Raw genomic sequence first — 15907 nt, forward strand, 5'->3', positions numbered from 1 at the left:
CTTAATCCTATGTCCTCTAGTTTTGGACTCCCCTACCTTGGGAAAAGATCGTGTCTACTTATCCTTTCTATGCATCTCATGATTTTATAAACCTCTGTAAGGTCACCCCTTGTCCTCTGACACTGCAGAGAAATTAGCCCCAGCTTATTCAGCTTCTCTCTTTGGTTAAACCCTTCAATTCTGGCAATATCCTTGTAAGTCTTTTCTGAATCCAATTCTGATCCCAATTTGCCTTACTTCCAATTTGGTGTCAAACCGAATTTTGATACTATGTCTTCAATTCTTAAATGTGCATTATTGATGTATAAATAAATAAAATCTGTCACAACACAAATCCTTCTGAAACATTTGGCACATTCTGAAAGTTTTCTGTTTCCACGTATTGTATCTTTCTGCCTTCTAACCATCACTTATTGATGTGCTTTTTTTCTTCTTAATTTCCAATGTCATTACCTTTACAATAGATTTATATTTGATACTTCTTCAAATGTTCAGTGAAAATTCAAATAATCCACATGATGAAATTCATATTATTAGTATTCTACTTTTAGGATTTTTTCTTCCCAACTATAGGTATTTACAAATAAATAACCAATTGCTTGCTAAATCACTTGAAAGCAAAGTGCAGTTGAAATACTTACATAAATTCAATGTGTTTCATCAAAAAAGAAAAATGTATAGAAATAATGGATTTGTAACATATGAGTTTCATAACTGACTTATACGGGAACTGACACTATGTCTACTTGAAGAATCCTTAATGACCAACAAATATAGTCAATGGAGAGGAGCTGACTTTGAAATGCCCCATATATTATAGTAAATTGTAGAACTAGTAAAATGTTAACTAGGGATATCAAGCACCAGAGACAGATTGCTACCCCTCCAATTATTATTTTCGTCTTCTTGAGTTCACTGCCCAAAGGTAGATATCTTGGAAGTTAATCAGCGAATCTTGGCAAAGCGCCCAGATATTTTACAATGGGTAGGGCAGGGAGATAGGGCCAACTTGTACTTCAGCCAGAATGGGGTTTGAACTTTGTGTTGTTGATGATAATCTGATCCACACATGAGGTAGCTATCTATCTGAGCAATACCCCTTCCATTATCGCCCATTATTTCACTTATGAAATTTGCAGTTTTTGATAATGGCCAAGAACAACTCCCTGCTTAAGTTCCTGATCAGCTGGAATTTAGTTGCAAAACGTTGCTGCCTCTTTTGTACTATATAGGTTTTGGGAAAGTTCGGTAAACATATTGGAGATATTTGAAGCCTTAGAAGAACTGAAATAATTCCATACATTATAGCTAAATGCCTTAAAGTACCTACATTTCTTTAAATTTCCACTAGTACCATTAATATAGCCCTCTATGAGGTGTATTAAGTAAGCCTGGTCTGGTGATTGAAGCTGAAATATTCCTAGTTTATGCTACTGGGTACTTTATTTTTTAGTGCAATTTGCCAAATGGGATTGCACCTGACTGTTGGTTAGTAAGAAACATCTGGAATTTTGCAATAAAATTGAAGCAAACTGTTGTTCGAAAAATGTAGCCATGATCACTGACATTTTGTCTACATTTTGTCTCCATGAGAATGTTGTTCAGCAGAATCAGCATTTATGTAAAAAATTAGCTGATTTTTGAGTTCCAAACTTCATTGACCTTGTGTGATGAGTTGAAACAACAGGTACAGTATGGTACTTGACTTTGCTGACCCTTACTCTAATGTCAGTAACAATTCACCAGATCCTGAATACTTTCAATAAATGTTCTCATGCAACTTCATGAGCTCCATATTAAGGACCTTAACTTGGCAATGAACATTGTGAGCAAGATTTGTACTTCACCCACCAAATATTCTTCAATAAGACTACTTTAAGAATATATGCTTTTTGACAATGACTAGTTGAGAGCAAATGTATGAATTGAGGCTGTTCAGGTAATAAATAATTGAAAATGTCACTGGTTTTTAATTTTCTTTTGGTTAAAGTTTGACTTGACATAAAGAAATTCCAAGACTTTCTGAGAACACTGTCTACCCAAGCTTCAACCTTATAGGATAAGTCTTTTTTCCTGTAAAGTAACAATCTTAACTATTAATCAAACCATTTGCAAGTTAGTTCATAGTTTTTAAATTGCTTTGTCAGAACTATGAGAGCTTTCACACTTTGGTGAGCATGAGTCAGTAAATGTCTCCTTTTTGTAGTGCTTGGACTCTTTCGTGATGTTGACAATATTATTGACAGGGATGAGAAAGAACTATATCCCCATTTTACTTCCTATCCGTAAATGCTGTATTTTTTGAAAAGGAGGCTGTATATTAATCAGCCCCTGCGTGTATGTATGTGGGTAGGGAGAGGGGAGAGGGAGAATGGAGTAATCAGCAGTAAGCTTGCTTTCATTTGAAGAGATTATTTATTTACACATTCACCCATAAAATCTAATTTTTTATGCATACACTCTCTAAAAGCATTACAGAATGTAATGTACTTTTACCAATTAAAAACAGAACATTCTTTCATGTGGTTTGCTTATCTTATGAAAAGAAACATATGTTGAGTCCTTGAAGAAGATAGTTTTACTCTTGAAGGTTTAGTCTGGGTAGATTCAGATAGCCAGAGTTATGTGTCAGACTTATTGCAGGATCTCCTGGAAAAGCTGGATTTTTCAGAAGGTTTTGAAATTGGATACTTGTTGCTTTCTAAATTGGAAATTAAGTTTCTAATTAATTCATTAATGGAATGAGGGTGTCGCTGGCCAAGCCAGCATTTATTGCTTGACCCTAGTTGCCCAGGGCAATTAAGAGTCAATCACATTGCTGTGGGCCTGGAGTCACATGTAGGCCAGACCAGATAAGGATGGAAGATTCCTTACCTATTGGTAAAACAAATAGTTTTTTTCCAACAATCGGTAATGGATTCACAATCATCATTAGACTCCTCTTTCCAGATTTTCCAGAGTTCAAATTATACTGTCTGCCATTGCAGAATTCGAAGTTAGGTCCCTAGAATATTACATCTGGGTCAGTAGTCTAGCTAATGCCACTGGGCCATTGCCTCCCTGGATGGACTTGAAAATGAATAGATTGGGATCCTTGAAGTTGTAACCATTTTCAGATTTTAAACACAAATATGTTACCACGCTGTCCCTTGCTGCTCATCTGCCTTTGGTATGAGGGATTTTTTATCTGAAGATAGTTTTAATTTTTCTATTCTCTATCCAGCATGATGTAAAGCTAGAAGCCTTTGTTGTACAATGAAGAAAGGATGGATAATGGTTTTCTGTTCACATCTATTTATGGTGGACTAGATTCTGTGGCTTTATTTTGAGGATTGGGAACAGTTTAGATTTCAGCAAAGAGGATAAGGGAATTGATTAAGAGGGGGATAATAGAGTACAAGAGTTATTTTACAGGAGACATACAAACTGTAGAACCTTTTATAGGTATGTGAAGAGTAAAAATACTAATGAAGACAAATCTAGGCCCCTTACAAACAAAAATTGGAAAAGTTATAATGGGGAACAAAGATATGGCAGACCAATCAAACGCATACATTGGTTTGTATTCGTAAATAAATATACAAATTGGGGAATATGGTTTAATGAGAGTGAGGAACTGAAAGAAATCAGTATTAGCAGGAAAATGGTTTTGGGGAAATTAATGCAACTGCAATCTGATAAGTTCCCAGAGATTGATAATCTACATCCCAGAGCATTTAATGAAGTGTCCCTAGAAATAATGAATGCATCAGAAGTCATTTTTCAAAACTTTATAAACTCTGGAACAGTTCCTATGCATTAGAGAGTAGCTAAGTGTAGCCCCACCATTAATAAAAGGAGATAAAGAGAGAATAGGATATTTTAGACTAGTTTGCCTGACATCAATAGGAGGGACAACACGAGAGTCCATTATAAAAGCACTTGGAAATCAGTGACAGAATTGGACATAGCATGGATTTACAAAGGGACTTTTTTTGAGGTTATAACTGTAGGTTTGATAAGGGGGAGCTAATGATTGACTTGGACTATCACATAAGAGAATAGCATGTAAAATTAAAGCGCATGGGATTGGGGTAGTGTACTGACATGGATAGCAAACTGGTTCACAGACAGAAAATAAAGAATAAGAATAAATGGGTTCTTTTCTGAGTGACAGCCAGTGACAAGTGGGCTCCTGCAGAATTTAGACAGTAGACAATAGGCAATAGGTGCAGGAGTAGGCCATTCTGTCCTTCGAGCCTGCACCACCATTCAATATGATCATGGCTGATCATCCTTAATCAGTATCCTGTTCCTGCCTTATCTCCATAACCCTTGATTCCACAATCCTTGAGAGCTCTATCCAACTCTTTCTTAAATGAATCCAGAGACTGGGCCTTCACTGTCCTCTGGAGCAGAGCATTCCACACAGCCACCACTCTCTGGGTGAAGAAGTTTCTCCTCATCTCTGTCCTAAATGGTCAACCCCATATTTTTAAGCTGTGTCCTCTGGTTCAGCACTCACCCATCAGTGGAAACATGTTTCCTGCCTCCAGAGTGTCCAATCCTTTAATACTCTTATATGTCTCAATCATATCCCCTCTCAGTCTTCTAAACCCAAGGGTATACAAGCCCAGTAGCTCCAGTCTTTCAGTGTAAGGTAATCCCTCCATTCCAGGAATTGACTTTGTGAACCTACGCTGCACTCCCTCAATAGCCAGAATGTCTTTCCTCAAATTTGGAGACCAGAACTGCACACAGTACTCCAGGTGTGGTCTCACCAGGGCCCTGTACAGGTGCAGAAGAACCTCTTTGCTTCTATACTCAATCTCTCTTGTTATGAAGGCCAGCATGCTATTAGCCTTCTTCACTACCTGCTGTACCTGCATGCTTACCTTCATTGGCTGGTGTACAAGAACACCCAGATCTCTTTGAAATGCCCCTTTATCTAAATTGATTCCATTTAGGTAGTAATCTGCCTTGCTGTTCTTGCCACCAAAGTGGATAACCATACATTTATCCACATTAAACTGCATCTGCCATGCATCTGCCCACTCACCTAACTTGTCCAGGTCACCCTGTGATCTCCTAACATCCTCATCACATTTCACCCTGTCACCCAACCACCCAGCTTAGTATCATCAGCAAATTTGCTAATGTTATTACTAATACCATCTTCTATATCATTAACATACATTGTAAAAAGCTGCGGTCCCAGTACTGATCCCTGCGGTACCCAACTGGTCACTGCCTGCCATTCTGAAGTGGAGCCGTTTATCACTATTCTTTGTTTCCTATCAGCCAACCAGCTTTATATTCAAGTTAGTACTTTGCCCCCAATACCATGCACCCTTAATTTGCTCACTAACCTCCTATGTGGAACTTTATCAAAAGCTTTCTGAAAGTCCAGGTACACTATATCTACTGAATCTCCCTCATCTATCTTCAGAGTTACATCCTCAAAAAATTCCAGAAGATTAGTCAAGCATGATTTCCCCTTCATAAATCCATGCTGACTCTGACCTATCCTGTTACTACTATCCAGAGGTGTCATAATTTCATCCTTTATAATAGACTCCAGCATCTTTCCCAGCACTGAGGTCAGACTAACGGGTCTATAATTTCCTGCTTTCTCTCTCCCACCTTTCTTGAAAAGTGGTACAGCATTAGCCACCCTCCAATCCACAGGAACTGATCCAGAATCTATCGAACTCTAGAAAATAATCACCAATAATCACGATTTCTTGAGCCACCTCCTTCTGTACCCTGAGATGTAGACCATCAGGCCCCGGGGATTTATCAATCTTCAGACCTAACAGTCTCTCCAACACCAATTCCTGGCAAATATAAATTCACTTTAGTTCCGGTTCTTCAGCCACTGTTACTTCAGGGAGATTGCTTGTGTCTTTCCCAGTGAACACAGATCTGAAGTACCAATTCAATTCCTCTGCCATTTCTTTGTTCCCCGAAATATATACCCCTGTTTCTGTCTTCAAGGGCCCAATTTTAGTCTTAACCATTTTTTTGCCTTTCACATACCTAAAAAAACATTTACTATCCTCCTTTATATTATGCATTTATTCCTGATGAAGGGTTTTTGCCCGAAACGTCAATTTCGCTGCTCCTTGGATGCTGCCTGAACTGTTGTGCTCTGCCAGCACCACAAATCCAGAATCCTTTATACTATTGGCCAGTTTACCTTCGTACCTCATTTTTTCTGTGCGTATTTCCTTCTTAGTAATCCTCTGTTGTTCTTTAAAAGCTTCCCAGTCCTCCGTTTTTCCACTTATCTTTGCTATGTTATACTTTTTCTCTTTTAACTTTATATGTTTCTTAACTTTCCTCGTCAGCCACGGCCACCCATGCCACCTCCTAGGATCTTTCTTGCTTTTTGGAATGAACTGATCCTGCAACTCGTACATTATACACAGAAATATCCGCCATTGTTCCTTCACTGTCATCCCTGCTAAGGCATTGCACCATTGAACTTTGGCCAGCTCCTCCCTCATAGCTCCATAGTTCCCTTTATTCAACAGAAATATAGTCACTTCCGATTGTACCCTCTCCCTCTCAAATTGCAGATTGAAGCTTATTGTATTATGGTCACTACTTCCCAATGGCTCCTTCACTTCAAGGTCCCTGACCAATTCTGGTTCATTGCACAATACCAGATCCAGAATTGCCTTCTCCCTGGTCGGCTCCAGCACCAGCTGTTCTAAGAATCCATCTCTGAGGCACTCCAAAAAGTCTCTTTCTTGAGGTCCAATACCATCCTGATTCTCCCAGTCTACCTGCATGCTGAAATTCCCCCATAACAACTGTAGTAACATCTTTGCAACAGGCCAATTTCCGCTCCTGATTTAACTTACATCCAAGTTTAGTGCTTGGACCCAACTATTCACAATACATATTAATGATATAGATGAGAGAACTCTTTGTAATAAGTTGGTTTGGCGGGTGAACTGTGAGGAGGATACTGAGATGCTTCACTGTGATTTGGACATTTTGAATAAGTAGGTATATGTATGGCAGATGAAGTATATTGTGGATAAATGTGAGGTTATCCACTTTGGTAGCGAAAATAGGGAGGTAGATTATTATCTGAATGGCAATAGATTGGAAAAGGCAAAGTTGCAACGAGACCTGGGTGTCTTTGGACTCCAGTCACTGAACGTAAGCATATAGCTGCAGCAGGTAATGAAGAGGGCCAATGAGACATTTATATTCATAATATGAGGATTAGAGTACAGGAGCAAGGGTGTCTTGCTGCAAATGTGCATGACCTTTTTGTGACCTCAGCTGGAGCATTTTGTGGAGTTTTGGTCTCCTTATCTGACAAGGATTTTTGGGCTGTGGAAGGAGTACACTGAAGATTTACCAGGCTGATTCCTTGGATGGCAGAAGTGACATATGTAAAGAGATTATATCTAAGGACTATGTTCACTGGAGTTTAGAAGAGTGAAGGGGGAGTCTCATCGAAACCTACAAAGTTCTAAGAGGACTAGACAGAGTAAATAAGACCAATGACCAGGAAGTCCAGAACTAGGTGTCACAGTGTAAGGATATGGGATAGGCCATTTAGGATGGAAATGAGGTGACATTTCTTCACCCAGAGAGTAGTGAGCCTGTCAAATTCTTTGCCACAGAAAGTGGTTGAGGCCAAAACAATGTATGTTTTCAAGGAGGAGTTAGGTATGGTTCTGTGCACTAAAGGGATCAAAAGGTATAGGGAGAAAGTAGGAACAGGGAACGGAGTTGGATGATAAACCATTGTCGTTTTGAATAATGGAGTGGGCTCAAAGAGCTGAATGGCCTCCTCCTGTACAACGTTCTATGTTTCATCATTAACTATCAAGATCAGAGACATATAGAGCCTTAAGTTCGATAGATACTAAGCTTTGGTAAAGTCAATAAACAACACAAGTGTAAATTATTCTATCCAAAAGGGAATTCCATTAACTTCCCTGCCTCTCCCACCCCGTCAAATTATTCAATTAAGCACTTTCTGGAGACCTGTGGTAATCTTTGAAGAAATGACAAAAACCAGCTGATCTTAACAACCTTTTTAATGTTATTTTTTAAAAGAAAAGGTGGTTCTGAAAGTTTCCAAACTATTATAGTTTGTGTTTCAAGCTGTTTCTGGATAGCTCATGCTTCTATAGCGTACAGCAACAGTGTGCCAATCTGGTATTAAACAAAAAAACTTTGAAAAAATTAGAACCCTAGAATTTATGCAGTATAGATAGAGGCCACTCAGCCTATCAAGTCCACACTGACCCTCTGAAGAGCATCCCCTCCAGACCCACACACCTGAACTCTATCATTTATCATGGCTAATCCAACTAGCCTACACATTCTTGGACACCAAAGGGCAATTAGCCTGAGAGAGGAAACCAGAGAACCTCGCAAAGTTCCATGCAGACGCAGGGAGAACATACAAACTCTACACATTCAGTCACCCAAGGGTGGAATTAAACCTGGGTCCCTGGCGCTGTGAGGTAGTAGTGCTAACCACTGTGCCACCATGCCATTTTATCTTGATTCAGTCTCTGTATGCACATGATCTTTTCAGTATTGGACCATTTTCAGAGTAACTCAAACTATTTTCACCAGACTGAAGCATGGGCTGCCTCTGTTACCTCTTGGGATGGACCATTGGGTTTGTTTAAGAAGATAACTCAGCAACACCTGGGTCTTTTACAAAACGTATAGCAGAAAAGACTCCCTCGTATACAGTAAACACCCCCCCCCCCTCCCTTTAATGTGGGAGAGAAAAGTTCGGAATTTTCATGCAAATGGCAAAAATTTCAAAAAAGACTTAGTCTGGATAAAGTTTCCTCAAAAAATGTCAATTTGAATTTGAATGCTAATAAGCTCATACATTCACCCATATTTCTCATTAAAGTAGTTGATTCATGTAGCTGGCACCCCCCCCATTCCAAATATATACTGGATAATGGGGAGTTAACAGTAATAAGTTCTGTTAAGTTTATTTTAAGACAATTACTATTTAACCTGGGACATTCCACTTTTTGATACAGTTTTGTAGGATTTATAGAAAAGCTGACATTTAAAGAGTGTCTGTTTTAATCTTTAGGCGAGGAGATTGGAATGCTAGAGGACATGTCAGTTGCAATCATAGATTTACAGAAAGTGACATTCAAAGTTGGTGAAGCACATTTGGAGGAGAGTGCCAGTACCAATCTTTGTCCTGTTGTGACTGGAATCAGGTAAGCAGCATTTTCAGAACAGTAACAAATAGTTGTGTAATTGTTTTATCATTTAACATATTAATTTTGATCAATAAGCTGCAACATTAAACAATATGATCCAGTATCAAAGTACACTTCATAGAATTTTCTGATTAAAGTTAAAACTAGTCAAAGATCATTGAATTGAGACATTCTGTACATGACATATTGTGGACTTGGCTAGAATGATGGGTACCTATAGAACCAGATTGTTATTGCCCATGTGAGGAGGTGAAATTATTTAATGTTGTATGCTTTTTGATTAACCTGGTTGATAAGTCTGCTGCTGGGGTAAGAAAACTTGATTTTAAAGTGTTAAGTGTTGGAAGCTGGAACATGCACCTCAGCTTTTTATTCAAAACCAGCAAGTGCCAAAAATACCTAATCTTCCATCTAATATTTTCCAAGCCTGCACCAACGATTATAAAATGAAATTTCCTTCTTCATACGATTTGAGTGGAAATGAAATGTTGCAAGGAATATTTTTAATAAAATTTGTTTGACCCTTCTTAATCAAGGATTTGTACTTCACAACATTTTGAATAGGTGGACTACCAATATTGACCTTTCTGAAGAAGCACTTGTATAGAAGACAAGAAGTTGTTGCAAGAATCTCGTCAGCAAGACAGGGAGATAAAGGTTTAGACCTGCCACCATTTCTGAACAATAGATTGTTCTTGGCAATGTAGTTTCACATTAACAGATTTTGCATTTAAAGTCGTATTGGATAGTTTGAGGTAAAAGAGGGCTAGTTTTTTTTTTAAAAACTGATCTAAAAAATTTCCAACATGTAGCATTTGGTTGCTCACAAAACTTAAAACTGTCAGTAAAACTCTTGATGCTACAAAAGAGAACGATGCCAAACCTGATGGTCTATCCAGGCTCTTACCATTCTTTAAACTTTGTAGCAGTTTATGCAACTGAGTGGCTTGCTAGGCCCTTGTCGAAGACCGTCAAGAGTCAGCCATGTTATTGTGGTCTGGAGTCACGTGTAGGTAAACCAAGTAAGAGTGGCAGTTTATCTGTTGGAGTTTAGAATAATAAGAGATGATTTGACAGAAACATATGAGATCTTAACAGGTCTTAACAGGATGTGCATGGAAAAGCTATTTCCTCTTGCAGCAGAATCTGCAAATAGAAGTCACTGTTCCAAAATAAGTGGTTACCCATTTAAGATAGAAATAAGGAGAATATTTTTCTTACAGACAATCATGAATCTTTGGAGCTCTCTTCCTCAAAAGGTTGCAGGAGCAGAGTATTTGAACATTTTAAAGGCACAGAAAGATAGATTCAAACTTTGTGAGAAGATTTGTTGCTCAGGTGCTCATTGTTGTGGTTCTGTTCGCTGAGCTGGAAATTTGTGTTGCAGATGTTTCATCCCCTGTGTAGGTGACATCCTCAGCGCTTGGGAGCCTCCTGTGAAGCACTTCTGTGTTGTTTCCTCCAGCATTTATAGTTCTGGCTAGGGTTTTGTCGATAGAGGTGAACAGTGCCGTTACATTAAATGAGACCATAGTTTCTTCCTTGTCTATGTGTATATTTCTGATGATGTCCAAGAATTCCTGTGTTGACTGTATAGAGTGTCTGGATCCGCTGATCAGGTGTTTCAGTTTCTGCTGTAGTTCTTTAGCCAGTTTGTGTGATGGTGTCCCTGGTAGCAATACGATGGGTCTGAGTGGGGTGTCTGGTTTGTGCACTTTAGGTAGTCCATAGAATCTGGGGGTGGTGTTGCTTTCAGGTTTCATTCTCTGAAGGTCAAACCTGGTTATCTGTCTGTTTTTTTGCAGGTTCCTCAGTGTGTTGTTTATCCTATTGGTGAGCTGTGGGGTGGGGTCAAACTCCCTCTTTTGGTAGGTGTTGGTATCTGCAAGTAGTTGTTGCGCTTTCTGGATGAACTCTGTCCAGGATGACCGTCATTCTGCCTTTGTCTGCTGGTAGTATGATTACATTCTTATAATTTCTTAGTGTTTTTAGTGCTTCCCTCTCCTTGGTGTTGAGGTTGCGTGTTTGTCTCTTCCTTGTTATCAGGGGTACAATACTTTGTCTCAATGTTTGTTGTGTCTCTTCTGTTAGTCCGTTGTTTCTGAGTGTGCATTCTAGTGCTGCTAGGAAGTCTGCTGTCTTGGCGTCCCTGTGGTTATAGTTGAGTCAGTATTGTTCCTTCCGTGTCTGTGAGCTGTCTGTGGGAGAGGTTTCTAACCCAGGTATGTGTTGTGGTGTCCTCTCTGTTGTGTGTTAGTTTGGCCATTTTTTCTTTTAGTGCCGTTTTTTTTTTGCGGTGTGTGGTCCTGTTCTGTCTGATGGTGACGGCCTGTTCTATGGTCCGGGTCCATTCCTGATTCGTAGTTTTTGAAATTAACGATTTTTGGCACGCAATTTCTTGTCTGTATTTGTGTAGTCTGTTGTGTGCATCTGTAATCATTACCTGGATCATCCTGAATCCGTTCTGTATGGCTGTGTCTCTGGCTTGTGGATTGTTGACTGGTGGTTTAAATTGGTGTAAAAAATTCCATGCAAGGACTGCACAAAACACTACATAGGACAAACAGGAAGACAGCTAACGATCCGTATCCTTGAACACCAACTAGCCACAAAACAGCACAGCCAGCTATCCTTAGTAGCCACATATACAGATGACAAGCAACATGAATTCGACTGGGACAACACTACTATTATAGGACAAGCCAAACAGAGAACAACCAGGGAATCCCCAGAGGCATGGCACTCATCCACAAATTCTATCAACCAACACATCGACCTGGACCCAATATACTGGCCACTGCAGCGGACAGCTGGAACTGACAATCGGAAGCGGCAGAAACAAACCATTTTAAATGCCGGTGGAAGCATCACAGAAGCACTTCACAGGAGGCTGCCAAGCACTGAGGATGTCATCTAGACAGGAGACAAAATGTCTGCAACACAAATTCCCAACTCAGCGAACAGAACCACATCAGATAGATAGATTCTTTAGAAGCAAATGGTTGAAAGTTATAGAGGGTAAGCAAGAGTTTTTCTTTAATTCATTCAGTTGAGTTACCAGATCAGTCATGATCTTGTTGAAAAGCAGAATAAGCCCAGTGGACCAAGTGGCCTACTCCTCTTAATTGGTATGTTTGTTTGTATGGGCAGTGTGTTGTTAGGGCCCATAATCTTTGCAGTAATCAGCTACCTCTTGAAAACATGTGGAATAAATTGAATTGATTGATGACTTATGAATTGACTAAAATGGTGCAAATGCTTCAGCCGTTCCTTTTGCACTGACTTGTTGGGGCTTGTTGTGATTGGGGATGGGAAGGTTTGTGAAGCTTCTCATTTTAGTGATGAAAATTGAAGTCTTCCACCCAGACCACATTCTATGCTCTACCTACCAACCTTACTGCTCCAAATGCTGTTCAGAATGGTGGAACATGGATTCATCAGCTGAGAGTGAGTGGGAGGTGGGAATCAGCAAAAGGATTTTTGCACATGAATGACCACGTGCCATGAGACATCAATTTTGAGGGCTCCCACAATAACTCCTTTCTGATTATATGCACTCAGTGGTCGTTCTGTTGGATGTTCAGAATAAGCCCAGAAATAGTGATGAAGAACTCGAGCATTAATTGTACAACAAGATAAAAATGACTATGTCAGGCTGTTTCCTGACTAGTCCTCACTTTGAATTTTGTCACATATCGCCAGACGTTTCCAGAGCTTTACACGGTTAACCAGGCCGAGTGCATTTTTGTCATTTAAGTTGATGCTGGTTGTTTCAAGTATATAACTTTTCAGGAGCAATTTGAGAAACTGAGCGGCTTTCAGAGGGCAGTAAGAGTCAGCCATATGCTGTGTGTCTGGACAGCAGACTTCATTCCCTGATGAACTTAGATGAATCAAAGAGATTTTTGTAACAATCCATTAACTTGATTAGATTAGATTCCCTATGGTATGGAAACAGGCCCTTTGGCCTAACAAGTCTACACCAACCCCCCCCGAAGAGTAACCCATCCAGGCCCATTCCCCTACCCTGTATTTACCTCTGACTAATCCACCTAACACTATGGGCAATTTAGCATGGCCAATTCACCTAACCTGCACATCTTTGGACTGTGGGAGGAAACCGGAGTACTCAGACGAAACCCATGTAGACATGGGGAGAATGTGCAAACTCCACACAGACAGTCGCCCGAGGCTGGAATCAAATCCGGGTCCCTGGCGCTGTGAGACAGCAGTACTAACCACTGAGCGACCGTTAATATGGCTACTTTTTGTTGAACATTTTCTTCAAAACTGATTAATTATTTGAGTTTCATTCCTGAAGGTGTCATGGTGGGATTGAATTCATTTCACTGGAGCATTATAGCAAACCATTGGATCACTAATAATATTACTGCAAACCATTGGATCACTAGCTCGGTGACATAATCTTTATGGCACTAGTCCATGCTACCATTATCCACAATCATATCACAATACACTACGTAAAAAAGTTCTTTCACACTTCATCCAAATAATATTTCAAGATGACAACACCATTTCTTTGTCAACAACAAAAAATAATATAATTTACTTCCAAGAATGCACCATATTGCCATGTGGTCTTGTTATCGTTGTTGAGTTAACAACAAGTTCCTAACAATCTCGTACTTCCACATTTGGAGTACCAATATACATCAACGCAGAGCAGCAATTTTGTGGGGTTTGTACACATTTGTCCTTATATGATGAATTCCAGCTTTTTACTGCCCTGTCGCCCAAAGTGCAGAGCAGAAATTGGATGTTTGCACAAAGAGATTAAATGTTCATTCATGGTGAAACCTGCCAGTCTTAGCAACAGCAGGTGCTTGGAACAAATTGTCTTTACATTCTGTCTGAACAATGTGTGGCCTTGAGACAGAGAAACTCAAGTTTGAAAGTTAGAAATATAAGGTACGTTATTATTTATGAATATTTTATCATTTTAGGAATGGTAAATTTATTTCTGCTTAATTGTTACTCAAAGGCCATGGTTCGCATCTTAAAACTAATTGCTAAAGTGTTGTTTATGAAACTGTTGTATTTGGGTTTTCAGACAACACTGTGCTTACATTTATTTTGTTATTGTGCTGTTATACATCTCAATATGGTATATTAAATATATTACTTAGAAGTTAGGTTGATTCTAATCATATTTGAGAACAATGTGTGATGCTGGCAGGGTGGTGGATGTTTAGGATAGGGCAAGTTGGCTTATTTACTATGGGTCATTTTATTATATCTTTGCTTACTTTCAAGTCAACCAAGCCTCCAGCTAAAGGCAATTGGGGTCTGAATTGACATGTAAATGTTGTTGCCCAGTGACAGTTTTAATGCTGGAACATGGGAACAAATACCTCGATACATGCCTACCAGAGAAACTTTATTGGCACTCGTAGTGACTGGAAGAGACCAGATTATATGAATTTCTTTAATCCTTGGAAGGATTCCTTTCAAGCCTGAACAAGAGGGATCCTCAGGGCCCAACAAAGAATTCTGAGCCGGCCGATTCTTTGTGTTTTCTTTTCCTAATGAAACAATATTGGTCCTGCAAATCTTTTCTCTACCTAGCCCATCCTCAGTATTCCTTTATCCTTGGGACCACTTGAATTCCAGCTCCCATGCTCCAGCACTTACACCATTCCAAACTTTTGCAGTTGAAGGCAAGTTGAGGCCTGGTCCTTAATTAACTCTCTATGTTTAGGTGCACTGCTGATTTAGGCTCCACACATACTGATGCCACATAGAGTTACAATCTGCTCCATCAGTAGCATGTCTGAACATCTAGATTGGAATACCATTTTAAATGTCTGCGGTGTCTTCACTTCTCTCCTCTTTTTTGCAGAGATTTTTACACAGTGGAGGTTCAGCTTCCCAGTAGATTGTTTGAAGTTTTGCCGCAAGAGATTAAAGATGGAAAGCTGCTGCGTGTGCACCCAGTATTTTTTAACATTGGAATAAATGAACAACAAACTCTGGCAGAGAGGTACACATGTATCATTTTGTTTATAAAATGTGCCCCACATTGTGCGCAGAGTTGTTTTTGAGTAACTTAATTCAATCAAAGTTATATTTGCTATATAGTGGAGAGTTGGAGTAAGAATTCTTGAATTGTTGGGCATTTGCCAGTTTTGTATAAATCTGCACAAAGGGGCAAGTTATACAGTTCTCTCATCTCTACATGACCTTTGGTATATTCAAGACCTGAACCAATTATCTACTCAACTGATTTCTTCCTCCCCATTAAAGCCTCAGTCCTCCATTGGCCAGGATTCCCTGCTCATGTCTGAGGTGAAATTTTAACCCACAATCTCTGACTCAGGCAAGAATGCTAGCACTGAGCATAGCAGACATTTAAATATAATGACAAAAAAAACCTTCAAATACTGTTATTACATCTTGAATGTTGCACTTTCTAAAACTAAATTGAACAAAAATCCATTTGATAGGATGAACAGTGCTCTTTTATGCTACAAACTTGCTTATTAGAAACAAAGGTACACATAAAATCTCATTGCTACTGACAGGCTTTACTACTGCTGATGATAAACAGAGGGGGCCTGAAGACCGATATGTCAACTGGACCTGATAGAATGCACCTTAGGAAATTAAAGGAAATATCTGCAGAGAGAATGGATGCACTCGTAGTAATCTCCTGGGAAGCCTTAGATTCTGGAAAA

General features: G+C 39.4%; 1 protein-coding gene across 4 annotated transcripts in view; it reads left to right on the plus strand.

The window, feature by feature from the left end:
• The window catches only part of inpp4b (inositol polyphosphate-4-phosphatase type II B), a 917060-nt gene that overhangs the window by 819226 nt on the left and 81927 nt on the right, over positions 1–15907 (plus strand). For all 4 annotated transcript variants that reach the window (XM_060851719.1, XM_060851718.1, XM_060851720.1 and 1 more), the window contains 2 exons: positions 9077–9209; positions 15073–15213. In XM_060851719.1, the coding sequence (XP_060707702.1) occupies positions 9077–9209; positions 15073–15213 (274 nt within the window). The remainder of the gene's footprint in view (positions 1–9076; positions 9210–15072; positions 15214–15907) is intronic.

This window comes from Hemiscyllium ocellatum, chromosome 36, assembly GCF_020745735.1.
Source record: "Hemiscyllium ocellatum isolate sHemOce1 chromosome 36, sHemOce1.pat.X.cur, whole genome shotgun sequence".
NCBI lineage: Eukaryota > Metazoa > Chordata > Chondrichthyes > Orectolobiformes > Hemiscylliidae > Hemiscyllium > Hemiscyllium ocellatum.